General features: G+C 37.4%; 1 protein-coding gene across 6 annotated transcripts in view; it reads left to right on the top strand.

Annotated features, from left to right (window-relative positions):
* The window catches only part of DIAPH2 (diaphanous related formin 2), a 968993-nt gene that overhangs the window by 57317 nt on the left and 893504 nt on the right, over nucleotides 1-18172 (top strand). For 4 of the 6 annotated variants that reach the window (XM_070291115.1, XM_070291113.1, XM_070291114.1 and 1 more), the window contains exons 2-3: nucleotides 2197-2229; nucleotides 4993-5169. In XM_070291115.1, the coding sequence (XP_070147216.1) occupies nucleotides 2197-2229; nucleotides 4993-5169 (210 nt within the window). The remainder of the gene's footprint in view (nucleotides 1-2196; nucleotides 2230-4992; nucleotides 5170-18172) is intronic. The other 2 variants (XM_070291116.1, XM_070291117.1) reach the window with 1 other exon arrangement.

Raw genomic sequence — 18172 nt, 5'->3', positions numbered from 1 at the left:
GGAATGCTCTTCGAGATGATGCTTGACCTTCTTTTAATGGTGACAGAAGGAAGTTACCCAAAGGAAAATTAAACTAATGGGGCTTGGGGCATATCTGTAAATTTTAGATTACCATGAACTGTTTCAATTCAGTAGTTCAACCCTAATATCCTACAGCTTAATTATACCAACTGAAGAGGCCATTGACCGTTGACTAAGAGTTAGTATCTAGTAACAATCATATCTGTGGTCTGTGGTTGAGTCATTTAGCCTCCACAAGGTTCAGTTCCATCATTTGTAAATTGAGAGATTTTGATCATATTATCTCAAATTTCATCCAATTTAATAGTGTCTAACTCCATATAATGGAATTTAATATGGATAAAAAATGTTAATTTCAAAATGGAGAGTGGGGGTGGGAGAAGAGAACTAAAGTGGAAATACTGCTAGCAATGTTTTTTGTTTGTTTCTGTCCCCCACAATTAAACTGTCAACATATATTCAATTGAGATACAGATTTAAAATATTCAAGGCATGTGTATACCTTAACTTAGAGAACTGATTAAATTAAATCTTATTTCCCCTGGATTTATATTCTTACTTTGAAGATACATAAATGCTTCCAATCTTGAGTTTATAATCCCAAGGGATAGAAAAAAAAAAAAAAGAAAAGCAGTGGTTGCTTGAAGAACTGTATAACTAATAAATAACACAGGTGGATAGGTACCTATTTGAATGGTAGCAGGCTAAGTGCGGCACTTTTGAGACTTTGGCATTTCTCACTCTGATTTTGCATTACAGAAAAGCATTGTGCATAGAACAGTTTTCTGTACCCCACTGGGAAAATTAAAGAGAAATTACCAGGTAGAGATAGTCTTAGGGTGAATTGATCTCTCTTAAAAAGGCTTCAGTTGTGATATAAATATTCCCCCTTACTTTCTTTTTTATAGGCAGTAAAGATTGATTGGGGTTTGTATCAGCAGGATGTGATAAAGACATAGTACAAAGATGTAGTAATGTAAATCCTTGAGGGAATCAACAGATTAAAAGTAGAAAAAGAACTACATATATAGTAGCATATTTGTCCCAACTGATGGAGGGGAGGATGATCTTTAATATCATTTAGTTGGTGGTATTTGAAGATGATTTTATGAGACCTTGTGACCAAATACTTCTCACTTAAAACTCCTACTAGAATTCTTCCCACCAGCGAGCCACATATTTTTCTTAGTTAAAAGGGATGTGAGCACGCATGATGTACATCATTCAGCTTCTATTGTAGGAAATAAATGTATAGGGTGTTGTAGAAGGGTTGATTTCTGTTCCTAACATGATTTTTAAAAAATCTGATTCTTTCCTAATCACATTTCTTAACCAGCACTTCAACATATTTATATAATATAATGGCTTTCATGCTCGTCTTTGGTTATTCTAAGGTCTTGAAGTATTTTCTAAATCTTGGAAGATTACTAAGTTGTTAGCTGTTGCCTTGCTCACTTTAGTATTGCTTTATTACTGTAGTATTGCTGTACTCTTAAATCTTCAAGTAGTTGTGCCTATATATGCTGTATGGTAATCTTAATTAGTCACTGTATCTTCTTCACTGGAATGGACCATTTCCAGTGATTCTCAATGTTAGAAGTAGAAAACCACATGCAAAAAAAAGTGTTGGAGGTTTTGAGAAATGGGCATATATTAATGGAATCGGTAAGTTCAATGTTATCCAGAATATTTATAAAGTGTTCTATAAATATCTATCCATAACTGAGTTCTAGACAGCTGTTTCATTGTATTTCACTACAATTAAATGTGACAGTTTTCCTATTGTTCATGGTTTTAAAAATTTTATGTCTCTTAAAAATATGATTATTCATGCTAAAACTTTGAAAAATCTTGACAGGGCTTATGACTTTGTTATATCTTATGTCACATTTGAACACTGTGATAGTGATATGTGATTCAAATCTGACTTTGGGAATTTGGGAGTCATCTTGAAAAACAAAGAGACACCTCCTCCACCAAATTGTCATTTTTAATCCTTAAAAAGTTTTTTTCTCTTGTAAAGAATTTTTGTGTTTATGTGATATATTTAAAATTTCTAATTCTTTTGGAAGAGTTTTAGTTGATAAAATAAAAAATGAGAATCATTCAGATGTTTTCTTGTTTGATCTATGAATTTCTCTTATCTGACAGGTTTTTTTTTTTTGGTTTTAATAGAACATTCAAATAAAAACTTTGGCAGATGATGTGGTAAGGTGGACTTAGTAGCATGTTATTATATTACTTATGCATGTTCCTTTTTTATTAAAGTGGGTGGACATTAAAGCATTGATATATGTAACAATGTAAAAAGTCTAGATGTTTATAAAGTACAGTAGTTGGAAGAATTTTCAATAAAAAAGCAGATATCTGCAAAAAAAAATCAGACTTTTCTTTTTTTGAATGTAAACAGAAACAACTGTATGAGATCTTAAAATAATTTTGATATTGCCATCCTGGTACATACCTTAAGCAATTAAAAAACCTATATAAATCTAACTCTGGAAAGCACAAATGTTTCCTTTCTCAATAGCCATGTAAATCGACCCTGAATATGTTAAGTATTAATATTAACAGTAAAGGAAATTAATTTAAAATAGAAAGGAAGTTAAGTTCATTGTGTTAGTCAGAAATGTGCTGTTAAATTTTAAATCCTCAAGTATTTTTGAGCTAAGTCTATTGTGGTAAAACTTATTAAAAGTTATGGGCTTAAAATTTAAATGTGCCCTTTAATAGCTAATACCCTGGTGGCTCACATTGTAAAGCATCTGCCTACAATCCAGGAGACATGGGTTCAATACCTGGGTCAGGAAGATCCCCTGAAGAAGGAAATGTTAACCCGCTCCAGTACTCTTGCCTGGAAAATCCCATGGATGGAGGATCCTGGTAGGTTACAGTCCACGGGGTTGCAAAGAATCAGACACGACTGAGCGACTTCACTTAATAGCTAAACTTTTAAAAAAAGGTATTTTAAGCAGTGTCAGTTTTTTTCTCTGTGAAATCACCTATCTACAAATAATGTAGAATATTATTCATGATTTAAGGAAGTGAAAGTATATGGCTTAATTTTATTTTCTTATCAAGATGTAGCTGAAAGCAAAAGCCAGTTTTCTAGATCGAAGTGAATAGCATAGTGGAAGATCAAATATATATGTAAATAATGCTATTCAGTAAAAATAAGCCAGCACTGCAAAAGTAAATATTAAGTGATATGAAGGGAAAGGAATAGAAATATGTTGATTTAATGGTCGATTGCATATTTAAATGCTTTTATGTCCACCATATCTTTTAGTAACATTTGATTCTTGGTTATGTACTCAGCTTATTTGGGATTGCTTAATATTTTTTCTTGAGTTGTTTGAAGATATACTACATATCTAATTCAACTTAATTTTCCTGAAAGACTTTCAAATTTAAAAGAAAATTGGAGAATATAGAAGATGATTTGAAGATGTGAATCTTTAGTGACCACTGGGCTGGGAACCAGGGACTTGTCAATTTGGCAAGTTACTTTTTCTGTGAAATGAGAGTCAACCTAGATGGTTTTTCAAGTTTCTTCCCAGCTCTAAAATATTATGATTTACATAATCTCTTTGTAAGCAACCGTGTACTAAGATCATTTTTGGAATCCTAAATAAGCTGCTTAAAACTGCTCATATTTCTTTCAAAGTACGCCTTTTATTTAACAAAAAAGTGTTCTTTGAATGAAAATAAAAGATATATATATATATATATTTAAATACGGGTCAACAGTAGTTGATAAAATTGTGGTAAGAACGTCTGCGATGCTTTTTGTCTTGTTGAAGTGATTTATAAGCACTTGGTAACATGGCAGTGGCAGGCACTGATGTCCTATCTAACATATCTGCTTGTTTGACATGAGCTGACAGTATGCATGTGCTTCTTAACAGAAACCAGAAGAAAACCGAGTTGCATTCGGTTTTCTGGTCATTACTAATTTTTAATGTTCAATGTGCTGTGGTTCAAACCAGAATGGCCTGTTTACAGGCAACTGGAGTTGTTAACTCACTTTATGTGAAATTGCTAGCTAATTATAAGATTGTGCATGGAGTCAATGGTTCTGAGTCAATCCATAAAGTGGCAAGTTCTTCATAGTAGTGTTTTTAGGAATAAGATATTTCTGTTTGTGTTATGTTTCCAGAAAATGGAATAGATAATCTTTTACATTTTCTTCTGCTTCCTTGTTGGTCCTTTTAGGGAAGAAAAGGTGAGGGTAATAGTAAAAACAGCAATAGTAATAAATAGCAGCTAAGTACACTACACGTGTATCTTTAGATCTCACAGTCACTCTTTTCTTGCTTTCTCTCTCTCCTCTCCCTTCTTCCCTTCCCTTCCTTCCTTCCTTCTATATGTATTAACTTGTTACCCTATTTTAGAGATGAGGAGAGAGTTGGAGACCAAGGAGTTTGCACAGGGTAGCCGACCTAGTGAACTGCAGATTCAAACCCAGGGAGTCTGGCTCCATAGTCCATGCTCTTAACCATTATATTCTACCATTACATTGCCAAAGTGCTCATAGATACTTGTCACAATTATTTTGGCACTTTCAAGAAGAGAAATGTTAGTATACTTTTCCCCTTGGAATTGAATATCCTTTTCTTTTTCTTCCCTCATAGTTTCAAAGTTGGTGCCAAAGACACATTGTTCCTCAAACCACCACGTGACTTTGAGATCAGACTTTTCTCACCTATTTACTGTGCAAAACAGCAATGACAAGGACCTAAGTTTCACTTTTGAGGAATACTTTTCACCCCCTAGATTTCAGAGGCTATCGAGCTACTTCAAGGTTTCACAGTAGTACAGTCTCTAAGTGGAGCTTGCTGCTTAAAATAACATTTTGTCAAAAAGACAATAATATATATTATCCTAACTGCCATTTTGATGTTTTGGTTCTTCACGTTGGTGATTCTTGATCTCTTCCTTAGGGCTTCTTTTTTTTCTTTCTGTTTGCAGCGTGACCGAATTACAAGTTTCAGAAAATCTACTGTAAAAAAGGAAAAACTTCTTATCCAACATCCTCTTGATTCTCAAGTTGTGATGAATGAGTTTCCAGCTGCTCAGCCATTATATGATGAACGATCTTTGAATTTGTCCGAAAAGGAAGTACTGGATTTATTTGAAAAAATGATGGTAAGTTAGACCCCCTAATTTTGTTATAATTTTCAGGTGCATAGCACTGGGTTGGAAGTAGGGTTGTTTGTATGGACTGTGTTTATATCACATAAAGGAGAGGCTGGAAACTTGTTGATATAACAAAACTGTTTTTGAGAGTATCTGGTTTTTTGAGCTATAACATGTTTGTCTCTTCCACTATGAGCTCCTAAAAGCGGAGGCTGTCTTATTTATTTTCATTCTCTGTTATTCAGTAGTCTGTGGCACATTGGATTAGTTTTTTAACTACCTAATTTGTGTACCCAATTTGTGTTTCTCTTCTATTAAGCTAAACAGGCCTAAGTCCACTTCTCTGAAAACAATATAAGGTATCTTGTTAGGTATATGAAGTAGAGTTTAGAGGACACAGTGTTGTAAAAAAAAAATAGAGGAGACAGAAAAATTAATTCCTCCAAGTTTGTTTTATTATTAATAGTCATTCCATCTATATTTTGTAGCATGCTTCTTATATTAAATATTTTCTAGTTTGTGGTCTAGATTATTTATTAGATACTAAATATAATATTTTGATTTTTCAGCAGTTTATAGTAAGAGGAGAGATGAGGTTTCAGGCCATATTGGATTGATTTGCTTGATCAAAGAAGTGGAGATCCTGATTCAGGATTTATTCATTTCTAGTTCTATTCCACTTATCATGGTAATTTGTGTGTGTGTGTGTGTGTGTGTGTGTATGGATATCTATTCATTTTGAGTTAAGGACTAAAAGAGTTTCAAAGATCTCCAAATAAGAGGTTAAGAATACTGGAAATCTATCAGTGGAACAAAATAGAAAACCTAGAGATAAATCCACGCACCTGTGGACACCTTATCTTTGACAAAGGAGGCAAGAATATACAATGGATTAAACACAATCTCTTTAACAAGTGGTGCTGGGAAAACTGGTCAACCACTTGTAAAAGAATGAAAGTAGAACACTTTCTAACACCATACACAAAAATAAACTCAAAGGGGATTAAAGATCTAAACGTAAGACCAGAAACTATAAAACTCCTAGAGAAAAACATAGGCAAAACACTCTCTGACATAAATCACAGAAGGATCCTCTATGACCCACCTCCCAGAGTAATGGGAATAAAAGCAAAAATAAACAGATGGAACCTAATTAAACTTAAAAGCTTTTGCACAACGAAGGAAACTATAAGCAAGGTGAAAAGACAGCCTTCAGAATGGGAGAAAATAATAGCAGACAAAGCAACTGACAAAGAATTAATCTCAAAAATATACAAGCAACTCCTGCAGCTCAATTCCAGAAAAATAAACAACCCAATCAAAAAATGGGCCAAAGAACTAAACAGACATTTCTCCAAAGAAGACATGCAGATGGCTAACAAACACATAAAAAGAAGTTCAACATCACTCATTATCAGAGAAATGCAAACCAAAACCACAATGAGGTACCATCTCACGCTGGTCAGAATGGCTGCTATCAAAAAGCCTACAAACAATAAATGCTGGAGAGGGTGCGGAGTAAAGGGAACCCTCTTACACTGTGGGTGGGAATGCAAACTAGTATAGCCACTATGGAGAACAGTGTGGAGATTCCTTAAAAAACTGGAAATAGAACTGCCTTATGACCCAGCAATCCCACTGCTGGGCATACACACTGAGGAAACCAGAATTGAAAGAGACACGTGTACCCCAATGTTCATGAAGCACTGTTTATAATAGCCAGGACATGGAAGCAACCTAGATGTCCATCAGCAGACGAATGGATAAGAAAGAGGTGGTACATATACACAATGGAGCACTACTCAGCCATTAAAAAGAATGCATTTGAGTCAGTTCTAATGAGGTGGATGAAACTGGAGCCTATTATACAGAGTGAAGTAGGCCAGAAAGAAAAACACCAATACAGTATACTAATGCATATATATGGAATTTGGAAAGATGGTAACGATGACCCTATATCAGCAAAAGAGACACAGATGTATAGAACATTCTTGGACTCTGTGAGAGAAGGTGAGGGTGGGATGATTTGATAGAATAGCATTGAAATCTGTATGTTATCATGTGTGAAATAGACCACCAGCCCAAGTCCGATGCATGACACAGGTTCTCAGGAATGGTGCACTGGGATGACCCTGAGGGATGGGATAGGGAGGGAAGTGGGACCGGGGCTCAGGTTGGGGAACACATATACACCCATTGCTGATTCATGTCAATGTATGGCAAAAACCACTGCAATATTTTAAAGTAATTAGCCTTTAATTAAATAAATTAATTAAAAAAAAGAATACTGAAAATCTAGACCCTTCTACTCTGCCCATTATGGAATATCTTGTTCCTATCTCACCCCCAATCCCACTATTCATTGAAAGTTGTTGAGTAAATACAAATTCCCTCTATGTTTATACTTTTCCTTTAATGCCCTTTCTGTCTAGCCAAAGTTGACATCCAACTTTTCCCGTGACACAAGTCCTGACATATCCCCTCTCTTCAGACCCTCCTGCCATGTTCCTTGAATGGTCTTTTAATAACCCTTTCTCTTTTAAGGTCTATTTATCTGCTGACTGACCTTGATGATGATAACACCTGGTTAGCCTTTTGACCTTTCCCTTGTTACTCATTTTGGTGATTTCTACTATTACATTGATAATCTTGCCATTGCTTTTTTGCCCTTAGTTCCTTAGTCTTCTGAACTCTGACCTCTGCATGTATGTATTTAGCCAATTTTAGGCATGACAGCACTTTGGATTGTGTCATTCTTTGGAATGATTCCACCTCTGAGATCTTTAACCCAAAATTCTTCTCAAAAGGTAAACAACCTATACTGCCTTTTCCAGGCCCTTAATTTTACAGGGCATGTTTGTGTAGTGGTTAAGAGCTGAACTCTGGGGTCATTCATACTTGAGTTTGAGTTCTGGCTGTGCCGTTAATCATGTTACCCTGTGAAGTCATGATACATCCTCTCAGCACTTTATTTTCCATAACTCTTAACAAAACTATGATAGGGTCTACCTTATATGGTTTATTTAAGGATTAAAGGAGATGATATTCCTGGAATAATGCCTGGCATAAAGTTTTCTGTAAAAATAATTTTATAAATATTTATTGCATTTCATTCCTTTATCAAATAAAGCCCTGTTCTGCAGTTTCCGATATTTCCTGATCACCTAGACTGCCCTTCAGTTTGCAATGGGATTGGCTTATTTTAATCACCCCAACCAACAAAAATAGAAACAAACATTTTTTGACACTAATCAAACTTTTTAAATCTTTTTTTTAAAAAACTCTTATTTTCACTCAGATTTCACTCAAATGATACTCCTTTAATCTGCTGATAAATTGGTTACTAATTTTTATGGAAGTAAAATAGCTATTTGAGTTAATCAGTGCCATTGCCATATTCTAGTTTACCTTAGCTTAACTGGGCCGTCTTCCAGGCCATTCGTTTTCTCTGTCATTCCTAATTGCTTTCCAAATGCCATTGGTTCTGCTTTTGCAATGACTTTGACGTCTTTTTCCACAGTTGTCCTCCAGCTGCTCTTACCCTACTTTAGACAATATCCCTCTCTGATTTTTTCTCACAGACTATGAAAATTTCCTCCTATCTGGTCTTCCTCTTGTTCTCCAGGTTTTTCCTGTTCTGATCCAGTGATGCTTTATTAATGATTCTCAAACAGGCTTCTTTTCTAAAGCTCCAAGTAGGCCCTTCTGTTTTCAGTCATCTTACACGTCCCTGCTCCATTCCCTCCACCATGCTTCTTGATGACAATTTCACACCTTTACTTTGCTGCTCAACTCTCAGAACTCTTACCCATCTTCATGCTCTGCTGATGACCTTGGTTCTTAATTTCCTGAGTAAACTGAAGTGATCAGAAGAGAACTTCCATGGACTCCCACCACCACATCTCCCTATCAACATAGATGAAGTTTTCATCTTTCAATCCTCCCATTTATGTAGAAGATTCCATTCCGTTTGACCTACTCAGGGACATTACTCCAATCATTTTCTCCTCTGTCCTCTGCACTTCCCAGCACCTTACAAACATGCTATCTCACTTTACAGCTTTTTCATGATCTTATGCCCCTAGCCTACTGCTGCTCACTTTTTACTCTCCTTTGAAGCAAAACACCTAATAATTTTGTTTATATTCACTGCTTCTGATTTCTCTCATCCTACTTCTCTCCTAAACTCACTCTATCTAGCCTCTATTCCATCATTCTATCAAAATGGGTTTTATTAGTGTCACCAAAAATCTTCGTGCTGCCTAGCCGCATGTTCAGTTCTCAGTTCTTATGTTAACCAACCTACCAGCAGTGTTTGATGCAGTTGCTTATACATCTCCATCCCCTAACCCCCCTGGGGCATTAATTTTGTTTTTCTCCAAACTCCTTGGCTGCTGCTTTTCAGTTTTCTTTGCTGATTCCTTTTAGTGTCCTCAACTTTTAAATGTTGGAGGGGCCCAGAGATCAGTCCTTGGAATCTTCTCTTCTCTACATCATCTTTTTTTGTTGTTATTGCAGCCAGTTCTATGGCTTTACATTCCATTTGTATGCTCACAATTCTCAAATTTATCTCCAGCTTAGTCCTCATGTCTGAACTCAAGACTCTCATAATCGTATTTCATAATCAGCAACTCTCCCTGGATGGTCAGTAGACTTCTCAAAGTAACATATCCAAAAACTAAGCTGTTAATGTTCTCCTCCAGGCTTGCTCCTCCTGCTGTCTTCCCCTTCTCAGTCGATAGTATATCCATCTCTTCAGTTACTTGGGCCAAACACTCTAGGGTTATCCTTGATTACTCTCTCTTTGTCATATTCCACATTTAATTTTCTAGGAAACCCATAAGCTCTTCCTTCAAAGTAAGATACTTGTAAAAGCTGACCATCTCTTACCACCTTCACTGGTCCCACACTAGTTGAAGCCTCACCTAGGCTGCTACAAGTGTGGCAGAGCTATGATGATTAACAGAGTTCCTCAGTTGTCTCCCTGCCTCCACCATGACCCTCTAGTGTATTCTCAAATATTACCCATTTAAAACCTGAACAACATCATGTCACTTGGGTTCTCAGATCTCTCCATAGCTTCTCAGATCTCTCCTATGGCTTCCTAATTCCCTCAGGATGGCCCTCTATGATTTGATCCCCAATTTACCTTTTTGAAGGGCTTTCCTGGTGGCTCAGGTGGTAAAGAATCTGCCTACAGTGTGGGAGACCTGAGTTCGAACCCTGGGTTGAGAAGATCCCCTGGAGAAGGAAATGGCAAACCACTCCAATATTCTTGCCTGGAGAATTCCATGGACAGGGGAGCCTGGTGGGCTACAGTCCAAGGGATTGCAAAGAGTCAGACATGGCTGAGTGACTAACATTTTCACAATTTGGCCATTTTGATATCTTCCTCTACTACCCTTTTCATTTGCTCATTTGCTTCAGTTACACGCATTCGTTTTATGTGATGATAGCCATAAACGAAAACTGATTCCTGGCAGTTTTAAATTTTTAAATTTGTGTACAGCATTTACAGTGTTTTCAAACCTTTTATAGAATTTTTATTTTGTGGTTTGAATATTAATTCTAATATTTCATCAGAAGTTTACCACATCCCTCTTTAAATGTGACATGTTTTTGAAAAGATTTGCTTGTGGATTCATAAATGTTAAAGAAAGGTACAACTTGGTGCCACATTGTCCTAATGATAATTTTTCCTTCCATGGGAATGTTGGAAGAGGAAATCAGAGAATTGTGGTTTGCTTAAAAGTAAAAACAAAAGATCAATTAAAAAAATTTTTGAAGGGTTGTGTCTCTTTTTTGAGAGAAGTCTACTTGTATATTAAACATTATATATTTTCTTTATTATCTTTTGTTTGACTGTAATCAGATTAAGTGAACAAGTTATTTTATGAATTATCATAGCTCACATTTACTGTGCACTTATGGGCCCAGCATGTTATTGAATACTTTATTTGTATTATTTTAGCTGATCCTTGTGACAGTGCTGCAAAGTAGGCAACATAGTTATACTCTATTTTTCAGATAAGGATATTAAGGCTTCAGTTCAGTTCAGTCGCCCAGTCATGTCTGACTCTTTGCGACCCCATGAACTGCAGCACGCCAGGCCTCCCTGTCCATCACCAACTCCGGGAGTTCACCCAAACCCATGTCCATTGAGTCAGTGATGCCATCCAACCATCTCATCCTCTGTCGTCCCCTTCTCTTCCTGCCCTCAATCTTTCCCAGCATCAAGGTCTTTTCCAATGAGTCAGCTCTTCGCATCAGGTGGCCAAATTATTAGAGTTTTAGCTTCAGTATCAGTCCTTCCAGTCAACCCCCATGACTGATCTCCTTTAGGATGGACTGGTTGGATCTCCTTGCAATCCAAGGGACTCTCAAAAGACTTCTCCAACACCACAGTTCAAAAGCATCAATTCTTCAGCACTCAGCTTTCTTTATAGTCCAAATCTCACATCCATACATGACTACTGGAAAAACCATAGCCTTCACTAGACAGACTTTTGTTGACAAAGTAGTGTCTCTGCTTTGTAATAGACTATCTAGGTTGGTCATAACTTTCCTTCCAAGGAGTAAGCGTCTTTTAATTTCATGGCTGCAGTCACCATCTGCAGTGATTTTGGAGCCCCCCAAAATAAAGTCTGACACTGTTTCCACTGTTTCCCCATCCATTTCCCATGAAGTGATGGGACCGGATGCCATGATCTTCGTTTTCTGAATGTTGAGCTTTAAGCCAACTTTTTCACTCTCCTCTTTCACTTTCATCAAGAGGTTCTTTAGTAGTTCTTCTTCACTTTCTCCCATAAGGGTGGTATCATCTGCATATCTGAGGTTATTGATATTTCTCCCGGCAATCTTGATTCCAGCTTGTGCTTCCTCCAGCCCAGCATTTTTCCCATTCTATTGTTTTCCTCTATTTCTTTGCATATTAAGGCTTAGGAAGAGGGTAAAGAAATTGGTTCTGTAACTTGCCTAAGCTAATAAGGGATTAAAGTGAAACATAAATTTAAGTACACAAAAATCTAAAGCATTGGCATTTTGGTAATCTGTATCTTTAATAATGTTACATTTAAGTTAAATTTGAATTTTGTACATTTTCCTTTCCACTCAGTGGAAGTAGAAGGCAACTCAGAGGTACATTGCCTCACAGATAAAATCAACTTGAGATGGAAAGTTGTCTTTTTACAAATTATTGATTTTTATAAAGCATTACTTGTAAAGAAGGAGGCCCACAATTTAGTAATGGAAAACTGTTAAAATGCTGTTTTCAAAGTTGATTAACACTCTTAAGTCTTTCTGTTTCTAAAACACAGAAGTGAATTTCTAGATATGAAATTTCCCTTTTAAAAAATTCTTTGTGGGTGTCCTTCTGTGAACAAATACTGTGATAGATGTTCTTACAATAATGTAATTGATGGCTATTATGACAATCTTATCTCTCTTGATTCTCATCCTTCGTTGTGCTATTCCTCTTACCAGATATTTTAGACTTTAAAGAACTATAGATGTTTAGACCATTGGGCCCAAACACCTTGTATGTGTTTTAGGATAACATACCTTGAGGTATGAAGCATTTAAAATAATTGCATAAAGTAGCACATTATACACAGAAATAGAGTATGAGATACTTGAGAAGAAATATGTAAAAATTGCAATATAATTTATTATTTGGGATTTCTGGGTGATGATATATTGGTGAAACTTTTGGTGAAAGGCTTAAATAATGAAAGGCAACATTCAAATAAATCCTCATTACTGTGATAATTGAAATTGTTGTTCTATATGAGGATCATATCTGTCAGCAGCGGTTCTCCCCATATAGGCTTGTAGATGTAGATAATAGGGAAATATTGGGCTCAATCTGAAATTAGTATAGATTTTTTAAGAAAATATTAATTCGTTGATTACTGTAACTTTTATTTAACTACTAATAGCTTGTTTCAAAAATAACGACACTTTATAGCCAAATAAAATCCTGGAACAAGTCCAATTAAGTGAAAGATCTGGACAGTTAGGTTTTACTTTACTACTGAGGTCAGTTCAGTTCAGTCGCTCAGTCCTGTCTGACTCTTTGCCACCCTATGGACTGCAGCATGCCAGGCTTCCCTGTCTATCACCAGCTCCCAGAGTTTACTCAGACTCGTGTCCATCGAGTCGGTGATGCCATACAACCATTTCATCCTCTGTCGTCCACTTCTCCTCCTGCTTTCAATCTTTCCCATCATCAGGGTCTTTTCCAATGAGTCAGTTCTTTGCATCAGGTGACCAAAGTATTGGAGTTTCAGCTTCACCGTCAGTTCTTCCAATGAATATTCAGGACTGAAATCCTTTAGGATTGACTGGTTGGATCTCCTTGCAGTCCAAGGGACTCTCAAGAGTCTTCTTCAACACCACAGTGCAAAAGCATCAATTCTTCAGCGCTCAGCTCTCTTTATAGTCCAACTCTCACATCCGTATATTACTACTGGAAAAACCATAGCTTTGAGTAGATGGACCTTTTTCAGCAAAGTAATATATCTGCTTTTTAGTATGCTGTCTAGGTTTGTCATAGATTTTCTTCCAAGCAGCAAGAGTCTTTTAATTTCATGGCTGCAGTCACCATGTGCAATGATTTTGGAGCCCAAGAAAATAAAGTCTGTCACTGTTTCCATTGTTTCCCCATTAATTTGCTAAGAGGTGACAGGACCAGAAGCCATGATCTTAATTTTCTGAATATTGAGTTTTAAGCCAACTTTTTCACTCTCCTCTTTCACTTTTGTCAAGTGGCTCTTTAGTAGTTCTTTTTTGCTTTCTGCCATAAGGGTGGTGTCGTCTGCACATCTGAGGTTATCGATATTTCTCCCAGCAATCTTGATTCCAGCTTGTGCTTTATGCAGCCTGTCATTTTGCATGATGTCCTCTGCATCTAAGTTAAATAAGCAGGGTGACAATATACAGCCTTCACGTACTTGTTTCCCAATTTGGAACCAGTCTGTTGTTCCATGTCCAGTTCTAACTGTTGCTTCTTGACTTGCATTTAGACTTCTCAGGAGGAAGTTCATGTGGTCTGGTATTCCCATCTCTTTAAGAATTTCCCACAGTTTGTTATGATCCTCACAGTCAAAGGTGATTACTAATGTACCATTGGGGCTTCCCAGGTGGCACTAGTGATAAAGAACCTGCCTGCTAACACAAAAATGAGAGAGACATAGGTTCAGTCCTTGGGTTGGGAAGATGTCCTGAAGAAGGGCATGGAAACCCACTCCAGTATTCTTGCCTGGGAAATCCGATGGACAGAGGACCCTGATGGGCTACAGTCCATAGGGTTGCAAAGAGTCAGACAAGACTGAAGTGACGTAGCATGCACGCACACATGTACCATTGACACTGACATCTGTTATGTGTTGATATGCCAGGTTCTGTATTGTGGCTGCTCAAGGAAATAAGTAATAGGCAGATTTTCGGAGTAATGGTACCAATGGCTATTGCTGACAGATGTAAAGCTCCAAATTGGAAACTTTTAGATGATTTCTTATTTCATGGAGCACATACTGTTTATTAGCAGTCTTCAATAGTTTGTAAAAGTTGATTTTTCACTTGAAGTGTAGTCTTTGCCTATTAATTGACAATTAAAAAGTGTTTTTTTTTAAAAAATTAAAACTTTCAAGAATGAAAAAAAAACACACTTGTTTTTATATGATTTTTGTTATTACCCACATGGGGTAAATTATACTTGCTCTTTAAGATTCTTGTTCCCCTTTTCAGCCCAGTCATGTTTTCAAATCTTCCACAGTGGGTAAAGGTAGTCAGATCAAAGCAAGAATATTTCTTCCACAATTTTTTGAGCGTAACTTTAAAAGATGACTGAATTGTCATAATATTACATATCACCTTTAATCCCAAATTCAAACTTGAATGAGGTTCATATTCATCACAGAGAAGGCAATGGCACCCCACTCCAGTACTCTTGCCTGGAAAATCCCATGGACGGAGGAGCCTGGTAGGCTGCAGTCCATGGGTTCACAGAGAGTTGGATACGACTGAGTGACTTAGCAACAGCAGCAGCAGCAGCATATTCATCCTGCTTCTCAGGTTAATCAGACATTTTGTGTTGTCTGTAATTAGGGTTGGTGAAATATCTCCTTCCTTCCATTTTAAATATAAGGAAATTTATCATGCTGTAATTGAGTAACATTCAACATGTTAAGATATCACAGCATAGCCTTTGAGCTTACTGAGAATAACTGAGCTGGTCTTTGTACATTGAGTATACCAATTAAGGATTATTAAATGTTTAATAGCGACAGCTCGTTTTTATCCAAACTGAATTAATTAGAGCAAGGAGAGAAATGCGTCTGGACACTGTCCATTTCCTTTTGAATATTACTGCCCTTTTGTATCCAACTGTTCTTTTTTTTTTTTTTTGGCTTGGGGGATAGGGGATTTCCATTTTAAGCTTAAAAAATAAACATATAGAGATGTCTTGGAAGTTCAAGTTGGAATTTAATTTGTTTTACCTAACACAATGATTTATTGAGTGGATGTCCAGCTTGCATTGGTCACATTAGATTCCTATAGATATGTCTATAAGAACTGTGTTCTTATATAGGTAAATAAATAGTTTAATTGTGTACAAAAGATTTGGCTAGTGATAATTTGTGATTAATTTCTAGGCACATTTCATTTCAATTTTAGTCATTTTTTAAAATAGTTTTCATTTATTGTTTTTGGCTGTGCTGGGTGTTCATTACTGCAAGGTTTTTCTCTGGTTGTGGTGTGCAGGCTTCTCTTGATATGGCTCCTGGGCTCCAGAGCACAGGCTTAGAGACTGTGCACAGGCTTAGTTGCTCCAAGGTATGTGGGATCCTCCTGGATTAGGGGTTGAACCCATGTCTCCTGCATTGGCAAGCAAATTCTTTACCACTGAGCCACCAGGGAAGCTCCTCAATTTCAGTTACTAGAGGCAATGCAAATGTGATGTTTTATACTTTGTTTCTGTTCAGCAATTTACATTATGTATTTTGCATTTTGGCATAATTTAATGAGAGTATAGTTATATGCAATAAATACTAAATTGTCTGTCCTGTATTCCATGTGGTAGAACTCTTATAAAAGAATCCCAAAGCTTTTCAGTTTGTTCTCTCACTTTTGCTTTTCGTCAGTTTTGAGAGCCAGTTTGACTTTGGACCCTAGGTGTTGTCTGTGACTGCTATCATGGCTTTCTTTGTCAGCCAACACCAGTCTTTGAGGAGTTGATTAGCCTGGATGAGAGCCTTTTGGTGTTCTAAGCGTGTGCATACTTAATCGTGTCTGACCGTTTGCGACCCTGTGGACTGTGGCCCACCAGGCTCCTCTGTCCATGGAATTCTCCAGGCAAGAATACTGGAGTGGGTTGTCATTTCCTCCAGCAGGGGATCTTTCCAACCCAGGGATTTAACCCGCATCTCCTGCATTGCAGGTGGATTCTTTACTGCTGAGCCACCTGGGAAGCTTGCTCTCAGCAGAAGTAATTTTAATTAAAGGTCAATTTACTGTAAAACAGTAATTGGTAGCATAGGTCTCAAAATCTATAATAGGGCATGGAAACAGTTTTCAGGAATGGCTCGATCCTTAGAAATTGTTTTCTTAGCCTACTTTCCATTTTTTAATAATCATATTTCCAATATCTTTACTCCTTGTCATTGGACTGAGAGAACACCAGCATCATATCTAGTCATTTTATTTTCCTAAACACAGTCACTCCCAAGTAAAGCATGTAAAGGAGGAGTAAAACTCACCCCGTAAATAGATCTCAAAGGGAACGAAATCTGGGTCACTTCTAAATCTTCTTCCCAAGTACAGTTCTCACTAAAGTTTCACGCTGAGGGAGTAGTAGTCTAGAAGTCCAGGAAGAGAAACTAAAGGAACTAGGTTTGCAAATTTTCACTAACTGTAGCTAATAAACTTCACAATTCGTTGCTTCTGTCTGTTCTGACTTGTACATAGAAATGTTCCTTAGGATTTTTTTTTTTTTCTGTTTGAAAAGTTCTACTAGTGGTTTTTTTTTTTTTTTTTTTTTGCTGTGAAGGCATTTTCACAACCATGTATTGATATGCACAGTGTGCCAGGTCATGTGCTACCTGCTGGAAGTACACACAGATTAATGCAATTCCTCCCTTGCCGCCAAAGAGCTCAGAATTTAGTCAGGGAGACAAGCAAGTAAACATAGGGTTTCCATGGTAGTAAGACAGCTGTGAATAAGCTTTTGTGAGTACTTAACCCAAGAGAAGGCAATGGCACCCCACTCCAGTACTCTTGCCTGGAAAATCCCATGGACGGAGGAGCCTGGTGGGCTGCAGTCCATGAGGTCGCTACGAGTTGGACACGACTGAGCGACTTCACTTTCCCTTTTCAGTTTCATGCATTGGAGAAGGAAATGGCAACCCACTCCAGTGTGCTTGCCTGGAGAATCCCAGGGACAGGGGAGCCTGGTGGGCTGCCGTCTCTGGGGTCACACAGAGTCAGACACGACTGAAGTGACGCAGCAGCAGCAGCAGCAGCAACCCGGCACAAGGGCTCAGGGAGGAAACAGAAGATCTGAATATCCTGTGAGACCCAGTGTCACTTCTGAGTTTTCAGTTTTAATTTTTTGACATTAAAGTGTTCTCAGAATTTGAATGACTTAATACGTCAAGGTCCAGTGCCTTCTATATGCCAGGTGCTGTTAAGCTCTGAGGAGAGAGAGCAGAGAACAACTTAGGGAAAATCCCTACTGTCTCTGGTGGCTCATATGGTAAAGAATCCGCCTGCAATGTGGGAGACCTGGGTTCAATACCTGGGTTGGGAAGATCCCCTGGAGGAGGGTATAGCAACCCACTCCAGTATTCTTGCCTGGAGAATCCCCATGGACCAAGGAGCCCGGCGGGCTACAGTTCATGGGGTTGCAAAGAGTCGGACACGACTGAGTGACTAAGCACACAATTGTGGGGAAAAATAGAAGAAAAAAAGCAAAGACAAATTTCTGTGTCATGGAGAGGTTTATTTGACAACT

Source organism: Ovis canadensis, chromosome X, assembly GCF_042477335.2.
Source record: "Ovis canadensis isolate MfBH-ARS-UI-01 breed Bighorn chromosome X, ARS-UI_OviCan_v2, whole genome shotgun sequence".
NCBI lineage: Eukaryota > Metazoa > Chordata > Mammalia > Artiodactyla > Bovidae > Ovis > Ovis canadensis.
This window is presented reverse-complemented; position numbering and strand designations above follow the sequence as displayed.